The sequence below is a fragment of the Alligator mississippiensis genome, chromosome 11, assembly GCF_030867095.1.
Source record: "Alligator mississippiensis isolate rAllMis1 chromosome 11, rAllMis1, whole genome shotgun sequence".
Lineage (NCBI taxonomy): Eukaryota > Metazoa > Chordata > Crocodylia > Alligatoridae > Alligator > Alligator mississippiensis.
Window position 1 is genome coordinate 14,429,138 of NC_081834.1, and position 12,173 is coordinate 14,441,310.

At 46.1% G+C, this 12,173-nt stretch overlaps 1 protein-coding gene across 2 annotated transcripts in view; it reads left to right on the plus strand.

Moving 5' to 3' along the window:
* Positions 1-12,173, plus strand: part of ACAN (aggrecan) — a 77,049-nt gene that overhangs the window by 35,738 nt on the left and 29,138 nt on the right. For both annotated transcript variants that reach the window (XM_019477903.2, XM_059714591.1), the window contains 9 exons: positions 1,390-1,761; positions 2,781-2,955; positions 3,648-3,775; positions 4,289-4,582; positions 7,123-7,635; positions 8,165-8,339; positions 8,859-8,986; positions 10,211-10,504; positions 10,929-11,126. In XM_019477903.2, coding sequence (XP_019333448.2) covers positions 1,390-1,761; positions 2,781-2,955; positions 3,648-3,775; positions 4,289-4,582; positions 7,123-7,635; positions 8,165-8,339; positions 8,859-8,986; positions 10,211-10,504; positions 10,929-11,126 — 2,277 coding nt within the window. The remainder of the gene's footprint in view (positions 1-1,389; positions 1,762-2,780; positions 2,956-3,647; positions 3,776-4,288; positions 4,583-7,122; positions 7,636-8,164; positions 8,340-8,858; positions 8,987-10,210; positions 10,505-10,928; positions 11,127-12,173) is intronic.

Below are 12,173 nucleotides of genomic sequence, written 5' to 3' on the forward strand. Positions count from 1 at the left end.
TTTGGAGATTCAAATCACTGTCCCAAATCAATTCATCTCCAGAAGATTTGGTGCTGATTCAAAGAGATTTGGAGATTTGGCCATAGACTATAATGGGGAATCACTGAAATACCTATGCCTGTGTCATTCTTTGGCTGATTTGGATAAAAATTGCAGGGATGGTAACCCCTTCTGAGGGCATGATGTGTGCCAAGTTTCAAGGAGATAGGGAAACTGTACCTCAAATGGCTGAAAGCTAAACTCATGTTGTGTGTGTGTTAAGGTAGATTTGGATGAAAACAGCAGGGATGGCAGCCCCTTCTGAGGGCGTGAGGCCTACCAAGTTTCAAGGAGATAGTGCAGGGGTTTCACTGCCAGGGAAAACACAGCTTTCTTTTTAAGAAGCGTGGAGGGGAAACAAGAACAAATATACATTGAAAGAAATGGATTGGGTAGGGATAAATAGAGGAATTCTAGTTAGTAAGCTATATCCAATCCTTTCCAGGAACAGAAAGTAGCAGGAGACTGACTAGATAGGAAGCAAAGCTAATCCAGTACCTTTCAGATGCTGTTGCTCAGGCAGATACAGCTCACACAAGGCACAGAAAGCCTGCAGACAAAGGCTTATGTGCTGTTTCTATGTCCCTCCCCCAGAGCACTGTGATTGGAAGGGGACTCAGGGAAAGATCACAGTCACTGGCCAGCTACAGATGTCAGTCGTTCCCCCCCTGCTCCCCCTCCCTCTTCTCAGTTTCTGTTCCCCTGAAAGACTGCCTTCCGAATCTCCAAATCTTTTCTGAATCTCTTCCAAATCGATTTAGAGGCTTCAAATCAATTCGGAGGTCTTTTTTCCTTCTTCTGATTCAATTCGGATTTGATGATTCAGCCTCCAAATTGGGACGAATCTTCTCTGAATCAAATCACAGGCCGAAGTTTTGCATACCCCTAACTAAAATTCTTTGAGAGCTACCAAGACTTGAGGGCCACTGTAGTCTTCAAACTTTATTTTACAGACTAAGAGTAGACAACCCACAGCCTAAGGGCTGGATCCAGTCTCCCAAGTGATTTCATCCAGTCCATGAACCCAGATATCGGTGGTGTTTTGGTGGAAGGGCAATTCAGTGGCATTTCAGTAGCAGGGGGCTTCGGGGGTTGTGCTGCGTGGGAAGGGTAAAGTGGTAACAAGGGGGCTGCATCAGAAGTGCCAGCCCATCTCAGATCACATGACCTTATTTCAGCCTGTCACTCCAAAACAGTGACTAACCTCTGCCTTAGATTGTACAGTCATATACTGGAAACTTGTGGGAGCAGTTTATAAAATAGAGGCTACTTTGTAAATGTTGGTGGTTATGGCTGCTGGGTGTGATTAATTCATCTTCCATTTTCTTCTCACAATCTTTGGGCTGGCAGACAATGGTGATGGACTGGAAGTGAGGATACCTGAACAGTCTCCTCTGAAAGTTGTGCTGGGAAACTCTCTGATTATCCCCTGCTACTTCAGCGACCCAATAGATTATGATACCATCTCTCCTCTGACCCCAAGAATCAAATGGAGCAGACTCTCTGATGGGAAGGAAGTAGTCTTGCTAGTGGCCACAGATGGGAAAGTTCGAATCAACACTGAGTACAAGGAGGTGATATCTATGCCCAATTATCCTGCCATCCCCACTGATGCCAGCTTGGAAATAAAGGCATTAAGGTCCAATGACAGTGGGATTTATCGCTGTGGAGTGATGCATGGTATCGAGGACAGACAGGACACAATTGAGGTCATAGTGAAAGGTGAGACCCTGCTCCAGTACTGCGTTTGGGAAATAGAGCTGATAGGCTGATTTGGTTAGGCAGAAAGGAGAAGGGCGCAATATGTTTGCAAAGGGTGTGACTCTTTTGGGAAGCCCTTATGTCTTGATTATATCAGGATCAGCGTGAGTCATCCTCAAGCAGCTAAGCAGGAGTGAAACAGGCTGGACTAGTGGTTCATCCTAAAGTGGACAGGGACTGGAATACCAGGCTAGATAGATGAATGAAGTAATTCTGTGTGGCAGAACTAGCTGGACCACTACTCTGGGCAGCTGACAGGATCAATGCTGGACAAAAGGGGCTATTGGTCTGAAGAGGTACAGCAAGAAACCAGAGTGTAAGGACTTTTAGTCTCACCTGCCTTGCTAGGAGATATGGTACTAAGTACAGACAATTGGTCTTTTCTGAAAGAACATATACATTCTTTTCCAGAAACATACAAGTAGCTGTATGTTGCCTCATACTCAGGTAGTAGTCCACTATAACCCTTATATCCTTTTCTGCAGGTTAGATAAACACTTGCCTGGAATGGTTTAGACAGGGATGACCCTGATTTGATCAGGGGGTTTGACTCACTGACATCCTGAAGTCCCTTCCAGACCTGTTCTTTCTGATTCTAATCCTTCCTATGCCAGGCTGAGTATGCATACAGCCAATTTTTTTAAATGGTCACTATCTATGGAAAAATAGGGCTTAAATATGATAGCAGTACATATGAAGACTCCAGGCCTTCCTGTATATTTGTGCAATGTCCAGCACACCAGATATCTAGTGGGTGATGGGTGCTGGTATGCTAAGTGAGAAAAAATGGAATAAGTTTAGGGAATAGTGGGCCACCTGTACAATACAATGATGCATGGCTGATGCATTATTTTCCACATGCAATGTAATGCCTCTTTACTGGCTTGCTAAATCCTTTGAAAGGGAAGATGGTGAAGGGCGGATCATTCAGTGACTGATCTGTGCACATGTGTGTGTGTGCCGGCCAATGTGTTTTCCAGGAGTCGTGTTCCATTACAGAGCCATCTCCACCAGGTACACCTTGAACTTTGAGAAGGCAAAGCAGGCCTGTATTCAGAACAGTGCTGTCATCGCAACCCCCGAACAGCTGCAGGCTGCCTATGAAGATGGGTTTGAACAGTGTGATGCCGGCTGGCTGGCTGATCAGACTGTCAGGTAATTAGCTGAAGATGGCAAAGGAGGGCACTGAAAGGGGAAGGAAAGGGGTATACAGCCAGAAGGACTGCCACAGCTAGGTCACTGGTTCAAACCCAGTCTCTGGTTAGTTGTAACCAGTAAAGGTTACTCTCCTCTATTCACCTGGTGTGACATGAGCTGGTGGATCTCAATCCATTTCCCAGCGGTTAAGTATCCCCATCAGGAAACTACTTCCATTACTGGTTTGCTTGGCAATCGTTGCTTAAGACCTAAGGACTGAATGTCTCACAGCTGAGAATGGTGGTTTAGTTACAATCCATGCAAACTGCTTCCTGTGCCAAGCTCAGCAGATATGGCTACATCTTGAACACGTCAATTAGGGCATCAGGGAAGCCTGAAAACTAGCTCCTCTCTCTGCACTAGTGTCTTTGGTGAATGGCTGGATGATCCTCCCCTTTCACCTTATCATGCTCAGGTATGAGAAAGACTAGGCCTTCTTCTTCCTCTTTCCTTGTCCAGGAAAAACTGAAAGGTTTTGGTCTGCCTGTGCTAAACACCCCATATACAGAGATCTTTAGATTCTAGTTCTGATTCTCTACCACCTGTTTCAGCTCATCCCAATGGTCTTCCACCGCCCAACATTGCAACAGAAACCCCCCCAGTGATGTCTGTTTACTCACTGGGCATTTCCCGTGCACTCTCTCTCTCAGGTACCCTATCCATTTCCCTCGGGAGCGTTGCTATGGTGACAAAGATGAGTTTCCTGGCGTGAGAACTTACGGCGTTCGAGAGACTGACGAAACATATGACGTCTATTGTTATGCAGAAGAAATAAAAGGTGGTCTTTGGTTTCTCAATAATTCCGCAAAGGGACAGGATGGCTAGACCTTGTATATCCTTATGACAGATAATAATAGAGCCAAAAGGGCTGGAGATGAGATAAATTGGGGGTGGAAGAGCCCTTGTTGACACTGGATTATCCCCACTATCCTCTCTGGTTTTAAATAACTAAGTTAATGGGGCTCCCATGACTACTTTAGGAGGCTATTCCACTGTCTTACCGCTCAGACTTAGTTATCAAACCTAAAAGGATCTGTGTCATGCTGTCCTCCTATAACGTATGTCCCCTTGTTTCATCTTTGAATATTCATCCCCACCTTTTTTGCCACTTGTAGATAGGTATGTCACCCCCAGAGTTGTCACTTATGCAAGTCGTACATAGGCAGCTCTTTTTATCTTTCCTCCCAATGACCAGCTTCCAAGAACAAAAGACAAGGGTTGGGAGAATTGGGTGATGGAAGAATTAAGCCTCAAGGCAAATCATTGACTTTATGAATTGTGATTAATGCAGGTCAAGTCTTCTATGCCACTTCCCCAGCGAAGTTTACTTTCCAGGAAGCTGCAGAGAAATGCCACAGTCTTGGAGCCCGTTTGGCCACCACAGGAGAGCTGTACCTGGCCTGGAAGGGTGGCATGGATGTGTGCAGTGCAGGCTGGCTGGCAGACCAAAGCGTTAGGTACCCCATCTCCAAGGCACGTCCAAACTGCGGTGGGAACCTGGTGGGGGTGCGGACAGTATACCTGTATGTCAATCAGACTGGGTACCCTCACCCCCATACTCGCTATGATGCCATCTGCTACACAGGTGAGTGCCCTGAGTGCGCTGACTTGAGTACAGTGCATCCATTGGTGTTAGTAAGCAGCAAATGCCAAGAGCCAGAGGCAGTGCTTCCCAGCCAGAGCTGAATTATCACAGACCTGTGAATTAGAAATACAACCCCCCCACCCCACTTGTTATGCCCCATGCATCTAGTATGTGACTGCTTAGCACAGTCTGTTCTTCGGTGTTTTGTCTATCCCAATTTTAAGTGATGAGACTTCTCTAGTTTCCCTTGGAAGACTATTCCATAGTCTCATCTATGAAAAAAAATTAATTAAATAAATATCTGAACATCTTCTTGTGCTTTAAGCAAGGTAACTAATATTCTCCCACAGAGAGAAGCATGTGCAGAGGGTGTTGTTTCATATGGATTTTTTTTAATACAGGCTGCTATTTATTTTGGAAAAGGCAAGATCAAGGCCTTACAAATGAAGCAGAAAGTTGTGTGGTTTATGGTGATCTTATTTCCAAGGGATATTTACTTCAGAGACTTAGATCAATCCCCCAGAAAAGCTTTAGTTCTACACAGAGAGCTCCATTGCGCCAGAGAAGCATACAATAATTCCCCGGCACCAAAGACATATATCTTTTATACATCTTAGGTCCAGGACATGAAGGACCTTAAAGATAAGGACTGAGACTTTAAGATCATTTAAATTTCCATGGAAAGCCAGTGTAGGAAGAAGAGTACAGATCTAAGGTGATTAAAATGGCCAGTGTTGCAGAGGAGGTTTGTTCTGTATTTTCTGGCATCCTCTAAGTGCTGAAGGCTTCCTGGCTATGTGTAGAGCAGATAAGAGGTGACAAAGGTGTGAATAAGAGAGGCCAAGTCACCATCTGCCAGGATGGGATAGAAATAAGATGGTTGAAATCCTTACTCATAGGTGTTGATATGTGAGAGCTTTGCCTAAGTGAGAGATGAAAAGTGCTCCTAAACTGCAAGCTGAATTGTGGGTATGAATCTTCATCATGAAGTCTCAGGACCTCCTCATCAACTGCCCCCTGGTCTTGGCCAAAGAAACCATTTATGTAACCAGGAAAAGGAAGCTCAACAGGGGGTACTCTGTGATTGGGGGATCTATATCCTATCCTTAGTTATCTCACGTCTCTGGACAGAGTCCTTCTGTGGGGCGTCCACTGGTGCTCTAAATGTCTTCAAAGAGCAGTGGGCACTGCTGGGGGTTTTCTGTTTGATGTCTGGATCCCTCATTTTGAACACTTGACATTTCCTTCCCTGTTTTTCCCATGAGTTATTCCAGGCATTAAGTGTAGACCTGGATATGTGGCCTTCCCTCTCCAGTAACAGGAGTTTTAGCTCTAGGGTGTAAGCAGGGAATGAGGGGAACATGACTCAAGCACATCCCCATTCTCATCATCATCATCATCATCATCATGTCATACTGCAAACACTTGAGTCCTCTCATTTGACCTGTTCACCTAGTGGCTGCATGTAGATGTAGGAAAGGACCAAGGAGAGAAGTGACCTGACTGGGACTCCGGGAGTGAGAGGTTTCATGGTAGTATTAATTGTCTTTTTCTGTCTTTCACTCCCTGGCTCAAATTTTCTGTGCATCATTACCAAAGTGTCCGTGCTTTCTTCCTCCTGTTTGGGGCTTTGTATTTTAAATTCCCGGCTACAGGCACTAGAGGTCACTAAAGACTACAATAATCGCGGGCTACCCCAGAGTTTCAGGGTTAGGAGGAGTATACAAAGGAGGTGGAAAGGGAGGGCTGACTGCCTATGGCAGGGTCAGCAATGTTTTGGGGGAGAGTGCCAAAAACACCAGCAATCTCAAGTTGTAAGATGTTGCCATGCCTGGGGCAGATGCTGGGGGAGCCACAAGAGGCCTGATCCTTGTTGCGGCATCACAGCCCTGGCCCCTTCCCTGCCTTCAGCCCGAGGCATGCATATCAAGCAAAATGCCTTCATGTGCCATGCTCCAGCATGCATGCAGGGGGTTGTCCACCCCAGCCTAACCCATGTGAGAGCTATAGAGCATACAGGAACTGAAACAGGGATTTACCCTTTAAGTCAGTGAAAATACTCTGGGTTGTGGGAGATTGTAGGGTCCCAGTGAGGAAATGGTTGGTATTTTACTTTTGAAAATACAAGGATTATCGCTCCAGACAAGTGCAGCTGCTAGGTATATTCCAACCAATGCAAGGCAGGCCAGTGCCAGGTGTGACAAGTCAGTTTTCAAGATGGAAGAGCTGCCAGTTGGTCCACAGGCCATCTGCTCACATGACCTATCTCTCAGCATGGTAGCATCTCCCCTTATAACATCTGTACACCCACTCCATCATGTACCCTTGCTGCTATCACATCATCTTCTCCCTCTCCCCTTACACCCACCCCTTGATCCACAGCCCCACACCCATCCAATCAGCCATCTCCTGTCAGAGCATCTGCACTCCCAACCCCTCTCTTGAGATAGCATCCAGAAACAAATATATTCCATTAAGCCTGACTCTAGTAGACTGTCCCTTGCAGTGGTCAGTAAAGGACACATTGTCTCTTGATATAGGCGAGGACTTTGAAGGTTTGGTCCCGGAGAATTTCACCGACGAAACAGCAGGTGAATTGGGCAGTGCCTTCACCATCCAAACTGTCACTCGAACTGAAGTAGAGCTACCTCTCCCATACAACGTCACGGAGGAGGAAGCTCGTGGCAGCATTGCGACCCTGGGGCCAATTGACATTACGCCCACTGCCTCAGAGCTGTATGAAGGCTTCACGGTGACACCTGGTCTTTTTGCCACCGGCATCACTGCTGAAACAGCTTTCACGGAGGCAGAGAACGTGACTGAAGAGGAAGCCACACCAGTGTGGGCCATTCCTGAAGAGGTCACCACCTGGGCACTGGAGACTTTCTACACCAGCGAGGCACCAGAGGTGAGCTCGGTGGAGGAGGCCTTGGGGGTGACTGCCACCCCAGAACTAGAGTCTGCCTCAGCATTTACAGTGGAAGAACAGATTGTGCAGGTGACAGCCGCTCCTGACATCGCACTCATTCCTGAGCAGCCCATTTCTCCCACCGGTAAGTCACAGGGATAACAAGAAACCTCAAGATCCATTTCCTGGTGGGCTGGCCACACAGCTGCTTCAGCTGACAAAACCTAAGTACTGCCCACCTAGAAAGGAGGAGATCAGATCTGGGCATACCCAGCCCAGCCTTTCCTTTGCCTCAAACACCAGATAGCAAGATGTGTCCCTGTCCTCCCCTCTGTGCATGAAACAGGCGTAGTGAGGAGGAGACTGAAGGGCACCTCATGTTATCACAGAACAGCCCCGGTCATTTGGTGCTCAGACTACATTGTCACACTCCAAAATCCTGTGTGCAACCCTCCTCAGCCACTGAATCATCTGCTTTGTAGGAAGAATAGGAGACCCCTGGGATATCCCCATCTTTACTAAAAGCAGATTCCAGTAAATAGTGTTTCAATCGAATAGTTTCAGCAGACATTGCTCCTACCAGGCTGGTTTTGAAGGTTCTTCCAGCATGTGCATCTGGGGTGGGAGAGGGTCTCTGAGTCTGTGTCTCACTGCTGTCTTGCTTTTCCCACCAGGTGTTGTATTTCATTACCGACCGGCCACCAACAGATATTCCCTCAATTTCGTCCAAGCCCAACAGGCCTGCCTGGTTAACAATGCTGTCATTGCTACTCCCGAACAGCTGCAGGCGGCCTATGAGGCTGGCTTTGATCAATGTGATGCTGGCTGGCTGCGGGACCAGACAGTCAGGTAAGATCAGGTCAGGTCAAGTGAAGACACCCTTGAAAGAAATATTCAGCAACTAGACTGAGCCTTCTGGGTTTGGGAAGGGGTTCTCTCAAACGAGCCCTTTAGCTCCATTTACAACAGGATCCAGCTACCTGAAAGAGAGGAAAATACAATTCAGTCTGCAGCATAATGTGCTCTTGAACTGTGAATGCATCCCCATATGTGTCAGGACTTGTAGTAGACATGATATCTTTTATTAGACCAACAAGATTTTTGCAAAAAAAATTCTTTAATTGCAAGTTTTCGGACACAAATACCCTTCATCAGGCATATGTGTTGCATTTCCCTCTTTTGTGGAGTGCTCACCGCATGTTTCCAAACCATACTCAAGACTTTTGGCACTTCTAAATGCTAAAGGTCCCTGCTGCTGCTGTTATTAATCAGTGGGGAATTTACTTCCCTTTCCCTTGAGCATGCTTCTTGAATCCTGAGACATTCAGGATCCTCACTGAGGAGCTCGCTTTCTTTTCCCTTTGAAAGATATCCCATTGTGACTCCACGGAGCAGATGTGTAGGAGACAAGGACAGCTCCCCAGGCATTCGGACATATGGCATGCGCCCAGCATCAGAGATGTATGACGTGTACTGTTACATTGACCGACTGAATGGTATGTTCTGCATGTTCCTCTGAATATTTATGTTGGAGAAAGCAGAGAGGGAATATGCAGTAGGGCTGTGCGAAATGGCACCGTTCCATTTTGACTTGCATTTCGATGTTTCAACAGAACAGCGTTTCGTTTCGAATTTTGTTTCGATTCAAAACTGCTGTTCTGTTTTGTTTTGTCGAAACAGTTTCGCTGTTTCAACATTTTGCCCATAGGCTATAATGGAAAAGCTTGAAACAGCCTATATCTATGTCATTTCTGGCCTTATTTGGATGAAGCTTGCAGGAATGGTAGCCCCTTATGAGGGCATGAAGCCTACCAGGTTTTAGGGAGATAGGTACAGGGGTTTGGGGGAAACTGCACCTCAAATCTTAAAAGTAAAACTCATATCACATGACATGGGTGACACTGTGTGTGTTAAGGCGCAGCAGGGTGACAGCTGCAGGGATGGTAGCCCCTGCTGTGGCCATGAAGTCTGCCAGCTGTCAAGGATTTAGGTGCAGGGGGAGTCTGGGGTTCTGAGGCACCTCTAGCTGCTGACAGGCAAAACTCATGACATGGGTGACACTATGTGTGTTAAGGCACAGCAGGGTGAAAGCTGCAGGGATGGCGGCCCCTGCTGGGGCCATGAAGCCTGGCAGCTATCAAGGATTTAGGTGCAGGGCTTCTGGGTTCTGGGACCCTGCACCTCTAGCTGCTAACAAGCAAAACTTGTGACATGGGTGGGTGACACTGTGTGCATGTTCAGGTGCGCCCTCACTCAACTGACACTAAGGCAGAAAGCAGGGCAGTTCAAACAATGCTGCCTTTTATGCAGTTTTTCCATCCCTCCCCCAGAGCACTGGGATTGGAAGGGACCTCAGGGAAGGATGACAGTCACTGACCAGCTACACAGTCAATAATGAGAGCACTCCTTCCCCCCTCTTCCCCTTCCCTCTCCTTACTTTAGTTTCTGTTTCCCTGCAGGCAAGCCCAGCTTGAGGTCCAAAACTTTTCAAAAACTTTGAAACGTTTCAACTTGCCTCATTTCACTTCAAGGCTGTTTTGAAGCTCTCTGTTTTGTTTCAATTTTGCTGTTTCAAGCTCAAAACAAGTCAAAACGGCATCAAAATGAAACTGCCGGTGAAATGTTGCACACCCCTAGTATGCAGTTTGTGCAGGAGGGTCTGATCTATCCATAGGAAATGAGACTCCTAGGTGTTAAGAACTCTTGGTTTTTTCCCCTAGGTGAGGTGTTCTTTGCAACCCAGCCAGGTCAGTTCACCTTCCAAGAAGCCCAGGAATACTGTGAAAGCCAAAATTCCACCTTGGCCTCGACTGGACAACTGCAGGCTGCCTGGAAGCTGGGCCTGGATAGATGCCATGCCGGCTGGCTTGCCGATGGCAGCCTCCGATATCCTATTGTTACCCCACGTGCTGCATGTGGTGGAGACAAACCTGGAGTGAGGACCATCTACCTGAACCCTAACCAAACAGGATTTCCTGACCCACTGTCAAGGCACCACGCATACTGTTTCAGAGGTACCATCTACTCTTCCTAGCATACAATGCCCTGGTCACAAGGAAAACGATGTCTTCTCTGGGAAGAGGACTTCATGAGGGCAATGGTTACACTGTGGTTCTACTTTATACTAAGTGGTGTTTACCACAAGTAGCCGTTTCTTGCCAAGACACACAGGGACAACAGATTGTTCTTTTATATTCATTTTATTGTCGTGGAAATGGAAAACTCAGGATAGACAAGACCCATTAAGTCTCATACAGTTTATACTTTTTTTTAGTGTAGCTTAACCTCCTTGCCGTCAGTAACGAGAAATGTTAAATACTTATTTATAGCTATCTTTACATTGTTCTTCTGCTTGAGGCTATTTGAGGAGCAGCCTCAGGCACCGCAGAGAGAGAGAGGATATTCATAGAAATTCCTTTCAATTTGTTTCTGTTCCAGCCCTGCCATCTCTGCAGGAAGTTGAAGGAGCTACCCCATTCTTTGAAGAAGATCTGATTGCAACCCAAGTGATCCCTGGAGTGGAGGAAGTGCCTTCTGGGGAAGAGACAACTGTGGAAACGGAGCTTGCCACTGGACCTGAAAATCAGACAGAATGGGGAACAGAAGTCTTTCCAACTGACATATCATTGCTATCAGGTGGGTCACATTTCTCCTTGGGTGGTGGGTCACATCAAAGTGAGAAAATGTGGGATGGTGACAATCGAGAAATATCATAACTTGTCCTCATTAAGGCTTGTTAAGTAGAATCACTGTCTGAATCCAGCTGAGAAACAGCGATGAAGGAGAAAGTTCTGTGCTGCTCTCTTTATAAGAAGTTAATTTCTGACCCAAGAATCTACATTCATTTCACATGCACCTTTTAGCTGAGCTACTCTCTGAGCCCCGAAGCTCAAAAGAAGTTCACTCTTCTGAAACACACTGAGTGAAACATAGTATTTTTCATGGATACTTCATTATTCACAGGCAACCCATGACAAACTGGACTTCTGGTAAAGGGAAAGGGTATTTTGAAAAGTAGATGGAAGTGTGGGCTCTGGTCACTATAATTTACTTAGAGCAAATAAAACCACTTTAATTTACTTAGACTTTCTGCTGTAACCTGTGTGCACACAGTTACCACTAGTGTGGCTGTAAATTTAGTACACTGAGATTTAGATGCACTCATTTCTGGAAAACTTAGCCTACACATGCGATTTTTTTTTCTGAAGGTGATTCAGTGAACATCTTAAAACCAAACAAACCATGCTCTCATAACAGAAACTCAAGTCAACCCTACAATAAAAAATCAGTGCAGGTAGCAGTTGTGATCTACCTTTCAGTAACACATGGATGTATGTATTAGAGAGAGAAATCAATCAAGAAACTAATTTCAGATTCTGACTTCCAAGAAGGACATAACTTGAAGCCAGAGACCAAAGCTTCCTCCAAACAGGGTGCCATGCCCTATCTGCAGAAACAGCAGTGGTTTCCACCTATGACTCTTGGACTAGGAGCTTTGTCCTAAAGGCCATCCTTTAGGGATTTGTGCTGTCATAGGAGGTTTTAAATTCCAGTGTTTTTCCAGTTATTTAAAAGATAATCTTCATTAACAAATGTTCTGGTAAGAAGGGAGATCTGCGAGGTGTGTAGAACTTTCTGCCCTTATCCTCACGGGCCATCATTTCATTTTATTAGATGTTAGTT